The 12,741-nt window shown below is 46.4% G+C and overlaps 1 protein-coding gene across 1 annotated transcript in view; it reads right to left on the bottom strand.

The window, feature by feature from the left end:
- Positions 1–12,318, bottom strand: part of ABCC3 (ATP binding cassette subfamily C member 3) — a 135,764-nt gene extending 123,446 nt beyond the window's left edge. The window contains exon 1 of the mRNA XM_082272466.1: positions 12,097–12,318. Within this exon, the coding sequence (XP_082128592.1) occupies positions 12,097–12,144 (48 nt within the window). The 5' untranslated portion in view covers positions 12,145–12,318. The remainder of the gene's footprint in view (positions 1–12,096) is intronic.
- Positions 12,319–12,741: the final 423 nt, after the last annotated feature.

The following is a 12,741-nucleotide window of genomic DNA, read 5'->3' as shown; positions in this document are numbered from 1 at the left end:
CTGTCATACCCACTGACCCGGATGTTCCTCCATGTCACACCCAGGGACCCCCGTGTTCCTCCATGTCATGCTGTCATACTCAGTGACCCCAATGTTCCTCTATGTCAGACCCTGATGTTCCTCCATGTCACAGCTGGGGACCCCGATGTTCCTCCATGTCACACCTGGGGACCCCGATGTTCCTCCATGTCACACCTGGGGACCCCGATGTTCCTCCGTGTCACACTTGGGGACCCCAAACCCCCATGGTACACCCAGGGACCCCAATTCCTCATGGCACACCCGTTGACCCCTATCCTCCATGTCACACCTGGTGACTCTGATTCCCCATGGCACACCTGGTGACCCCGATTCCCTTTCATACCAGGGATGCTCCATGTAACACCCAGGGACCAGCTCAGTGCAAAGAGTCACTTCCTGCCTAAGGTTAAGGCCGTTCAGCTCCAGCTGAAGAGGATCATCATGCAGGCAGCACTCTGGTGGGCTCCATTCCTGCCTCTTGGGGCCCCTCCAACAGTAGTGGAAAGCCAGGGCCCGATAGTTCCGCCACTGCCCAAGACACCTTGCATCTTTTTCTGTCCCTTCTTCCTCCCCTACCGCCACCTCTCCCCTCAGCTCACAATAATCATTCATGATGGAGAAAGATTGCCGACTCCTGGCTTCGCCCCTAGGTGGCAATGCGCCCTAGGCGGCTGCCTAGTTTGCCTAGTGGAAGCACCGGCCCTGCCCACACCATAATCTCCCCTCCACCACATGATTTGGACCAGTGCACAAAGCAAGGTCCATAAAGACATGGATGAGTGAGTTTGGGGTTGAGGAACCTGACTGGCCTTCACAGACCCCTGACCCCAACCCGATAGAACACCTTTGGGATAAATTAGAGTGGAGACTGAGAGCCAGGCCTTCTTATCCAACATCAGTCTTTGACCTCACAAATGCTCTTCTGGAAGAATGGTCAAACATTCCCATAGACACACTCCTAAACCTTGTGGACGGCCTTCCCAGAAGAGTTCAAGCTGTTATAGCTGCAAAGGGTGGGCCGACTCAATATTTAACCCTACGGACTAAGACTGGCCATGCACCTGCCAAAAAATCGTTCGCAAATCTGTTATTTGGTCCAATCGTCTGTTTTTCTTCCAGTTATTGGGCACAAATAGAAAATAGTTTTCAACTTTTCAGAGCCGAAAAATCAAAGGAACAGTTTTGAAAATCTGCCGGCCGAATGATAAACGAACGATAAATTGTGTTTTGCACTCGGTATATGTGACAAACTGAATTCATTTATGTCCATTGAACGATTTATCTTTCGAAATTCGGTCATTACATGATGGCACGATCGTCTGTTCTCACGGCTGAGTTTTGGTTTTTCGAAAATGAGTTTGTCCGATATTTTGGCTAGTGTATGGCCAGCATAAGACTGGGATGTCATTAAAGTTCATGTGTGTGTAAAGGCCGGCGTCCCAATACTTTTGCGCTTGCACGCAAGATTTATGGAACGTTTTTTTACTCAAGATCTTTTATGCCAGAATCTGCCAGCAAGACCCTTCGTATAAATATCAATAAATTATTTCATCCGTGTTCAAGAGGCCAAGTACACTCACAACTATTTGCAATAGGAATGTGGTGGATTAACTAATTCTTAGTTTCCATTCCCGAAAAATAAATGACAATCAATGTCCGGTGTGTGTTTTGTGTAGGTGTATATATGTCCTGTGTGTAGGTGTATATATGTCCTGTGTGTGTGTATATATGTTGTGTGTGTGTGTTTGTGTGTGTGTGTATATATGTCCGGGGTGTGTGTGTGGGTGTATATATGTCCGGTGTGTGTGTGTGTGTGTGGGTGTATATATGTCCTGTGTGTGTGTGTGTGGGTGTATATATGTCCGGTGTGTGGGTGTGTGTGGGTGTATATATGTCCTGTGTGTGTGTGTGTGTGGGTGTATATATGTCCGGGGTGTGTGTGTGGGTGTGGGTGTATATATGTCCTGTGTGTGTGTGTGTGTGTGTATATATGTCCGGTGTGTGGGTGTGTGTGGGTGTATATATGTCCTGTGTGTGTGTGTGTGGGTGTATATATGTCCGGGGTGTGTGTGTGGGTGTGGGTGTATATATGTCCTGTGTGTGTGTGTGTGTGGGTGTATATATGTCCGGTGTGTGGGTGTGTGTGGGTGTATATATGTCCTGTGTGTGTGTGTGTGTGGGTGTATATATGTCTGGGGTGTGTGTGTGGGTGTGGGTGTATATATGTCCTGTGTGTGTGTGTGTGGGTGTATATATGTCCGGTGTGTGGGTGTATATATGTCCGGTGTGTGTGTGTGTGTGTGGGTGTATATATGTCCGGGGTGTGTGTGTGTGTGGGGGTGTATATATGTCCGGTGTGTGTGTGGGTGTATATATGTCCGGGGTGTGTGTGTGTGTGGGTGTATATATGTCCAGTGTGTTGTGTAGGTGTATATATGTCCGGTGTGTGTTGTGTAGGTGTATATATGTCCGGTGTGTGTGTGTTGTGTAGGTGTATATAAGTCCGATGTGTGTGTGTGTAGGTGTATATATGTCTCGTGTGTGTGTGTAGGTGTATATATGTCTCGTGTGTGTGTGTGTGTGTGTAGGTGTATATATGTCCCGTGTGTGTAGGTGTATAGATGTCCGATGTGTGTGCGTGTTGTGTAGGTGTATATATGTCCGATGTGTGCGTGTTATGTAGGTGTACATATGTCCGATTTGTGTGTGTTGTGTAGGTGTATATATGTCCGATGTGTGCGTGTTGTGTAGGTGTATATATGTCCCGTGTGTGTAGGTGTATATATGTCCCGTGTGTGTAGGTGTATATATGTCCCGTGTGTGCGTGTTGTGTAGGTGTACATATGTCCGATGTGTGCGTGTTGTGTAGGTGTATATATGTCCCGTGTGTGTAGGTGTATATATGTCCGATGTGTGTGCGTGTTGTGTAGGTGTATATATGTCCGATGTGTGTGCGTGTTGTGTAGGTGTATATATGTCCGATGTGTGCGTGTTATGTAGGTGTACATATGTCCGATTTGTGTGTGTTGTGTAGGTGTATATATGTCCGATGTGTGCGTGTTGTGTAGGTGTATATATGTCCCATGTGTGTAGGTGTATATATGTCCCGTGTGTGTAGGTGTATATATGTCCCGTGTGTGCGTGTTGTGTAGGTGTACATATGTCCGATGTGTGCGTGTTGTGTAGGTGTATATATGTCCCGTGTGTGTAGGTGTATATATGTCCCATGTGTGTAGGTGTATATATGTCCCGTGTGCGTGTTGTGTAGGTGTACATATGTCTGATGTGTGCGTGTTGTGTAGGTGTATATATGTCCCATGTGTGTAGGTGTATATATGTCCGATGTGTGTGCGTGTTGTGTAGGTGTACATATGTCTGATGTGTGCGTGTTGTGTAGGTGTATATATGTCCCGTGTGTGTAGGTGTATATATGTCCCATGTGTGTAGGTGTATATATGTCCCGTGTGCGTGTTGTGTAGGTGTACATATGTCCGATGTGTGCGTGTTGTGTAGGTGTATATATGTCCCATGTGTGTAGGTGTATATATGTCCGATGTGTGTGCGTGTTGTGTAGGTGTATATATGTCCGATGTGTGTGCGTGTTGTGTAGGTGTATATATGTCTGATGTGTGTGTGTGTTGTGTAGGTGTATATATGTCCGATGTGTGCGTGTTGTGTAGGTGTACATATGTCCCGTGTGTGCGTGTTGTGTAGGTGTACATATGTCCAGTGTGTGCGTGTTGTGTAGGTGTATATATGTCCTGTGTGTGTGTAGGTGTATATATGTCCTGTGTGTGTGTAGGTGTATATATGTTGGGTGTGTGTGTGTGGGTGTATACATGTCCTGTGTGTGTGTAGGTGTATATATGACCGATGTGTGTGTGGGTGTATACATGTCCTGTGTGTGTTAGGTGTATTTATGTCTGCGTGTGTTGTGTCTGTGCATTATTTTTGTTTCTGTAAGCTAATCACCGGTGATGTAACGTTGTATTCTGTTTCTTGAAGTAAACCTGTTTCTCCAGTAGAGTCCCCTTAATTTATTCGTATTTTGATCACATAAAACATATTAGATATCCCGAGTGTTCTATGCATGAGATCCAGGTCATATTTGGTCTCCAAAGAACTGTAATTTCATTCTTTTCAATAATATGTTCATTGTTGGATTGTGAAACCTTATCCAATTGAAATATACACTATATTGTCAAAAGTATTGGGAACGGAGAAGGGGGGGAGGGGAGCAGGGCAGGAGGACTTTAGGTTTAGGGTGACGGTCCGCTTCAATGCTAATTATTCCAAAGACATCTATACTATATTATCAAAAGTATTGGGACACCTGCCTTTACACTAGAGATCGACGGATATATTGAGGGCCGATCTGCACTTTCCCCGATATATCAGAATCGGCTACCTAATACCAATATTTCGGAAAGTGCTGTACCGGATTGATGGCTGCAGCTAAACGCAGCACCCCGGTACCGACGCCCATAGCCGACCGTCGGCTGCCATGTAATGACACTGATGCAGCGGAGAAGCCGCTCGGCTGTCATTACAAGGAGTGGTAGGGGACGTTCCCCTCTCCTGCCGCCTTCTGCGGCTCGCCCGAGTCTCCTGTCCCATCAGAAGACCCGGGCAACCAGCCTGCATGGCCGCCGAAGACCCGATCAAAGCCGCATTCGGCTCTGATCGGGTCTCCATGCAAAATCACAATGCAAGTGATGTCATGGTACTCGGCGCCAGATTAAGAAAAATGACAGCATTCAAAGGAGCCAAACTTGGCATTTTGAATGCTTATAAGTGTAGAGGAGGGGTTTGGAGTCTTTTAGACCCCCAGATCCCTCCACAAGAGTACCTGTCAAATAAAAAAAACTATATATATATTTTTTTTAAATGTACAAAAATATTGGTGCCTATCGGCCGATACCGATATGCATTGGCCAAAATATCGGTATCGGCAACGAAAAACCGATATCGGTCGATCACTACATTACACGCACATAAACTTAGCGAGTTTGGGGTGGAGGAACTTGACTGGCCTGCACAGAGTTCTGACCTCACCCTGATAGAACACATTTGGGATGAATTAGAAACCTAGACTGAGAGCCAGGCCTTCTCATCCAACATCAGTGCCTGACCTCACAAATGCACTTCTGGAAGAATTGTCAAACATTCCCATAGACACTCCTAAACCTTGTGGACAGCCTTCCCAGAAGAGTTGAAGCTGTTATAGCTGCAAAGGGTGGGCCAACTCAATATTGAACCCTACGGACTAAGACTGGGATGCCATTAAAGTTCATGTGTGTGTAAAGGCAGGCGTCCCAATACTTTTGGTAATATAGTGTATATTGCACATTCAAATCAGTCCCTGCCCTCAAAAGAGCTTACAATCTACGGTCCCTAACCATAGGCGTGCGCACAGGGTGTGGCAGGTGTGCCTTGGCTCACCCTCATCACCCTGTGTGGTGCAATTTAGACAGGAGCCACCTAACACCTTTGAAGTGTGAGAGGAAACTGAAGTACCTGGAGGAAAGCCACGCAGGCACTGCGAGAACATGCAACCTCCAGGCAGGTAGCGCCATGGCCGGGACTCAAACTGCTGACCAATTAGATACTGTATTGCCCTCAATTTAGGACATGTGCGGTTTTAATGCGTTTTGCCACATTCCAAATGCATTCCATGCAGAAAATACAACATGTTCTACTTTTATCAACTGCACTGGAACGCACTGCACTGGTGGGAAGTACATATACTGCGGCGGTCAGCCCCGGCCAGGCAAAGTGACGTATGGGTACGTCACTCGCCTGTCACTTGCTTGTGAGCCAATAGCGGGCGAGCGCGGGGGCGCCCCGACTCGTTCCCTGGGAAGTCCGTGCGTGTGACCGGCGGACCCGATGTCACTCGCGATCGTCCGCCTTGAAGGGAGAAAGGCAGGCGGCTAATGTAGACAAGCCGCCTGTCATTCTCCCCTGTGTAGGAATGGTGATCATACGGTTCTACTATGTAGGACCGTTGATCATTGTTCCTACACTAGTAGCCACAGCCAATTACAGTTAGAAGCACGCCCCTAGGGACACACTAAACCCCTCCTTCCCCAATAAAGTTAACCCCTTCCCTACCAGTGTCATTTTGCAGTAACAGTGCATATATATAGCACTGATTACTGTAATAATGTCACTGGTAACCTCAAAAGTGTCAAAAATGTCAGTCAATGGTCCGATATGGCCGCCGCAATGTCGCAGTACCGCAAAAAAAAAAAAAAAAATCGCAGATCGCCGCCATTACGCGTTAAAAAACACCAAAAATGACAGAAATCTTTCCCTTAGTAAACGCAATAACTTTTGCGCAAAACCAATCAAAATACACTTTTTGCGATTTTTTTTTACCAAACATATGTAGCATAAAACAAATTGGCCTAAAATGTTAAAAAAATTTGATTTTTACATTTTTTTGGGGGAATTTCATATAAAAAAAATGTGAAAAATATTGTTATTTTTGCAAAATTGACGCTATTTTTTCATTTATAGCACAAAAAGTAAAAATCGCACAGGTGATCAAATGCCACCAAAAGAAAGCTCTGTTTGTGGGAAAAAAGGACGTCAAATTCTTTTAGGTACAGCGTCGTACGACCGCGCAATTGTCCGTTAAAGTCACGCAGTGCCGAATCGCAAAAAAAACCCTGGTCGGAATGGGAGTAAAATCTTCCGCGGGGCTTAAGTGGTTAAGGCCATTGGAATCCATGTGAGGCCTCTTTCACACTTGTGCGACTTGTCCTGCGACTTGGGACTGCAAAGTAGCATGAAAAGTCGCACCCCATGATTTCTAATGAGTACCGTTCATATCTGTGCGACTTCAAAGTCCCAGCGACTTCAAAGTAGTCCCTGCACTACTTTGGTCTGACTTTGATGCGACTAGAAGTTCATAGACCTCAAGATTACACAGGGATTGCTTCAAGTCTAGTCAAAGTCGCAGCAAAATGGTGGCAAAGTCGCACGCGTTTCAGTCTGCACAACTGTAAAAAGTTGCCGAATGCCGGCCATATAGGCTCAAAATTCTGGCTGTTTGCAGACTGAACGATTATTCATCATTTGAAAGCAAATTGTCCACTAACTGATAGAATAAATGATTGTTTCCATGTTCGTTCGATAAAAAATAAAAACAAACAGAATATTATTTTTGTTTCGATAAAAACACACACACAGTATCTCACAAAAGTAAGCACACCCTCACATTTTTGTAAATATTGTATTCTATCTTTTCATGTGACAACACTGAAGAAATGACACTTTGCTACAATGTAAAGTAGTGAGTGTACAGCTTGTATAACAGTGTAAATTTACTGTCCCCTCAAAATAACTCAACACACAGCCATTAATGTCTAAACCGCTGGCAACAAAAGTGAGTACACCCCTAAGTGAAAATGTCCAAATTGGGCCCAATTAGCCATTTTCCCTCCTCGGTGTCATGTGACTCGTTAGTGTTACAAGGTCTCAGGTGTGAATGGGGAGCAGGTGTGGTAAATTTGGTGTTATCGCTCTCACTCTCTCATATTGGTCACTGGAAGTTCAACATGGCACCTCATGGCAAAGAACTCTCTGAGGATCTGTAAATAAAAAGAGTTGTTGCTCTACACAAAGATGGCCTAGGCTATAAGAAGATTGCCAAGGCCCTGAAACTGAGCTACAGCACGGTGGCCAAGACCAGAACAGGCCTCTCCATGGTCGAACAAAGAAGTTGAGTGCACATGCTCAGCGTCATATCCAGAGGTTGTCTTTGGGAAATAGACGTATGAGTGCTGCCAGCATTGCTGCAGAGGTTGAAGGGGTGGGGGGGGTCAGCCTGTCAGTGTTCAGACCATACGCCGCACACTGCATCAAATTGGTCTGCATGGCTGTCTTCCCAGAAGGAAGCCTCTTCTAAAGATGATGCACAAGAAAGCCGCAAACAGTTTGCTGAAGACAAGCGGACTAAGGACATGGATTACTGGAACCATCTCCTGTGGTCTGATGAGACCAAGATAAACTTATTTGGTTCAGATGGTGTCAAGCGTGTGTGGCGGCAACCAGGTGAGGAGTACAAAGACAAGTGTGTCTTGCCTACAGTCAAGCATGGTGGTGGGAGTGTCATGGTCTGGGGTTGCATGAGTGCTGCCGGCACTGGGGAGCTACAGTTCATTGAGGGAACCATGAATGCCAACATGTACTGTGACATACTGAAGCAGAGCATGATCCCCCTCCCTTCAGAGACTGGGCCGCAGGGCAGTATTCCAACATGATAACGTCCCCAAACACCTCCAAGACGATCACTGCCTTGCTAAAGAAGCTGAGGGTAAAGGTGATGGAATGGCCAAGCATGTCTCCAGACCTAAACCCTATTGAGCATCTGTGGGACATCCTCAAACGGAAGGTGGAGGAATGCAAGGTCTCTAACATCCACCAGCTCTGTGATGTCATCATGGAGGAGTGGAAGAGAACTCCAGTGGCAACCTCTGGTGAACTCCATGCCCAAGAGGGTTTAGGCAGTGCTGGAAAATAATGGTGGCCACACAAAATATTGACACTTTGGGCCCAATTTGGACATTTTCACTCACTTTTGTTGGCAGCCGTTTGGACATTATTGGCTGTGTGTTGAGTTATTTTGAGGGGACAGCAAACTTACACTGTTATACAAGCTGTACACTCACTACTTTACATTGTAGCAAAGTGTCATTTCTTCAGTGTTGTCACATGAAAAGATAGAATAAAATATTTACAACAATTGTGAGGGGTGTACTCACTTTTGTGAGATACTGTATACACTTTAGTTGAAGCGGTAAGGCCCCTTTCACACGGGGCGGATCCGCTCGGCAGACTCCACTAGCTCAGCGGGGATCTATGGAGCAGGCAGATGACAGGTCGGTCTCTGCTCACTGGGCAGAGACAGACCGATCAGAGTCCCACTCTCCTCTATGGGAGATCGGATGAAAATGGACAGCATGTTTGTTTTCATTCAATCCCATTTGATCGGACCCACTGGACAAATGGTGAACGTATCGCCATCCATCTGTTTTCAGTGGATCTTGTCGGATCGGATAGCAGACGGGTGTCAGCGGACACATCCGCCTCCCCATAGAGGAAAATGGGTGGCCCGATTGGGTCCACTATAAAACGGACAGGCAGACCCGATCGGGCCGATTGTGTGAAAGGGGCCTTAAAGTTTTCGCTTCAGATCCATCAGCATTAGCCGGCCCATGGTTGAAATCATCGATAAAGTTGGGTTCACGAACGGTACGAATGTTGAACGATCTTTCCGAAAATTACCAGTTTCGGCCCAAATTCTGTGCATGTATGGCCAGCAATAAACAACGGGAAAAAAACGCACTGGACTGCATGAGGTGTGAACCGGCCCTAAGGGGGAGCATTTGGAGGGTGGTAAAAACGCCCTCTCCCCACAAAGTTATACAGTATACATAATAGCCTAATGGTGGCCACACACACTTTGATTCTATCCAATCCAATCGATGCGTGATTCAATCTAAACTATCAAATTGTCAAACAACGGAATAGGCATACATTTCCTTCCAACTGATTTTGATTTTCGATCGGATTTGATCAGTTATCGATCAGCCAGGGCAGAAATTTATTGATTGCGTTGCTACGCTTGGCAGCATTGGGATACTTTGTTCATGAATTAAACCATATTTCAGTCGATCGGATTAGGAGATTGCATGGCAAGTATAGAGATGCAATCGATAACTTACGATCGTATCATCCAGCTATCAATCAAAATCCACTTCCCGTGTGTGGCATCTTGATTGAATGGGTTATTGATTATCAGTGAGGCCCCTTTCTCACGGGGCGGATCTGTTTGGACGAACTCCACCAGCTCAGTGGGGATCGCTCCATTGATCCCCGCTGAGCAGGCGGATGACAACTCCGTCTCCGCTCATTGTGCATAGAAGGACCGATCAGATCCCCGCTCTCCTCTATGGGAGATCGGATGAAAACAGACCACCATCCGATCCGACCTGATGCGGCTGGATGGATGGTGAACGTATCGACATCTCTCTGTTTTCAGTGGATCTTGTCAGATCGTATAGCAGACGAGTGTCAGCGGACACATCCGCCTCCCCATAGAGGAGAATGGGTGGCCCAATCGGGTCCGCTATAAAAACGGACAGGCAGACCCGGTCGGGGCGATCGTGTGAAAGGGGCCTAAAAGTTTTCGCTTCAGATCCATCAACATTAGCCGGCCCATGGTTGAAATCATCGGTAAAGTTGGGTTCACTAACGGCACGAATGTTGAACGATCTTTCCGAATACGACCAGTTTCAGACGAAAATTCTGTGCATGTATGGCCAGCAATAAACACAATTCATGAATTTCTAATGCAGTATACATAGCCTAATGGTGGCCGTACACACTTTTATTCTATTATCCAATCGATGCGTGATTCAATCTAAACTATCAAAAATTGTCAAACAATAGAATAGGCATACATTTTCTTCCAACTGATTTTCGATCAGATTTGATCAGTTATTGATTGCGTTGCATCGCTCGTCAGCATTGGGATACTTTGTTCATGAATTCAATCTTTTTTCAGTCGATCGGAATAGGAGATTGCATGGCGAGTATAGAAATGCTATCGGCAACTTACGATCATACCTTTTAGCTATCGATCAAAATCCATTTCCCCGTGTGTGGCATATTGATTGAATGGGTTATCGATTATCAGTAACGCCCCTTTCTCACGGGGCGGATCCGTTTGGACGAACTTCACTAGCTCAGCGGGGATCGCTCCATTGATCCCCGCTGAGCAGGCGGATGACGGGTCGGTCTCCGCTCACTGTGCATAGAAGGACCTGTCAGATCCCCGCTCTCCTCTATGGGAGATCGGATAAAAACGGACCGCCATCAGATCCGACCCGGCTGGCGAACGTATCGCCATCCGTCTGTTTTCAGCGGATCTTGTCGGACCGGATGGCAGACGGGTGTCAGTGGACATCCGCCTCCCCATAGAGGAGAACGGGTGGCCCAAAAACCGACCGCCATCTGATCTGACGCGGCTGGACGGATTTCAATGGATCTTGTCAGATCGGATAGCAGACGGTTGTCAGCGGACACATCCACCTCCTCATAGAGGAGAATGGGTGGTCCAATTGGGTCCGCCTAAAAACAGACAGGTGGACCTGATCGGGGCGATCGTGTGAAATGGGCCAAAAAGTTTTCGCATCAGATCCATCAACATTAGCCGGCCCATGGTCGAAATCATCGGTAAAGTTGGGTTCCCTAACAGCACGAATGTTGAACGATCTTTCCGAAAACGACCAGTTTCAGCCAAAATTCTGTGCATGTATGGCAGGGATCCCCAAACTACGGCCCTCCAGCTGTTGTGGAACTACACATCCCATGAGGCCCATTAGATTGTAAGCTCTTCTGTGCAGGGCCCTCTAAATCCTCTTGTATTTTATTGTATTGTATATGTACTGTCTCCCTCCAATATTGTAAAGCGCTGCGTAAATTGCTGTTGCTATAGAAATCCATAATAAAAATAATTGTAAAACTCTGACATTCACAGACATGACTAGGCATGATGGGAATTGTAGTTCCTGAACAACTGGAGGGCCGTAGTTTGGAGACCCCTGATGTATGGCCAGCAATAAACACAATTCATGTATTTCTGACGCAGAATAAAAACGCATCAGCCCTCCGTGCTCAAATATTTTTGCTTTCCCACGGACAGGCAGAGACTTCGGAGAGCACGGAAACTTCTGAGGATTCTGCTGAGACGAAGGCGGTGGACTGACCGGTTCTCTTTTCTGAGAATCCCCCGAAGGGACCGTCCACCGCAATAAATGAACACACTCCCCATAGATAATAATAGAACACAAAGTGGAAGCGCCTAAAGACAGAACTGTAAAGAAGACATAAACTACAACACAAATAGTCATTTACACCTCCGTATAAAAAGGGAACCGCGAATGACCGGTAACGCCGGCACGCTCTTCCAATTCATTCATTCATTCAACAAAAAGGTAATATTTACACACAATGTTTCCTTTAACTACAAACAAATAATTTAAAATGAAACAAACTTCTTACCCAGAATTTGGAGCCCAGTCGCCCGCCGCTTCCACAAAACGCGTCCATGTCGCGATCACTTCAGGCGTTTGCTGCGATAACAGACAGTCCTTTCTATGAACATGGAGGCAGCTCCACTCCAAACTGGCCAAAAGACGCGTCCACCATCAGCCTCCCCTTACAGGATGGAGCGCACACTGAATGAACCAACTTGAGTGGGTGGACTTTTTTCTCTTTTTTTGCTATTGCGTGATGACTGCGAAAAAAAAACCAAAGTGGGGGGGAGGGGGGGGGAGGGTTGTTCCTACTTCTGCAATTTTTTTTTTTTGTGTGTGAGGGTTATTGTAGGGCTGCAGCCTCGCCGAGCATTTCCTGGTTTGTGCAGGCGGCCTCCCTCCCTCCCACACTGCCCCAAGTATTAAATTTGTGACTCTCTCTCCTCCCCCCTCGGTGATGTGAATGTTTTCCACACCCTGCTATACACACACCAAGAGCAAGGCAGGCCAGGCTGACAGCAAATCCCTTTCTCGCTCCAAAATATTAGGCATTTTTTTTTGGATAGTTCCTCAAATAAATAAAAAAAATAAATAAAAGATTCTCCGACCTTTTCCTGAAAGCAGATGTAAAGAGCGGCGTACACGGCAGATGGCCCCCGGCCAATCAACC

The sequence above is a fragment of the Pelophylax lessonae genome, assembly GCF_965119305.1.
Source record: "Pelophylax lessonae genome assembly, chromosome: 11".
Lineage (NCBI taxonomy): Eukaryota > Metazoa > Chordata > Amphibia > Anura > Ranidae > Pelophylax > Pelophylax lessonae.
Note: the sequence above shows the minus strand (reverse complement) of the source record. Positions and strands in the feature narration are given on the sequence as shown.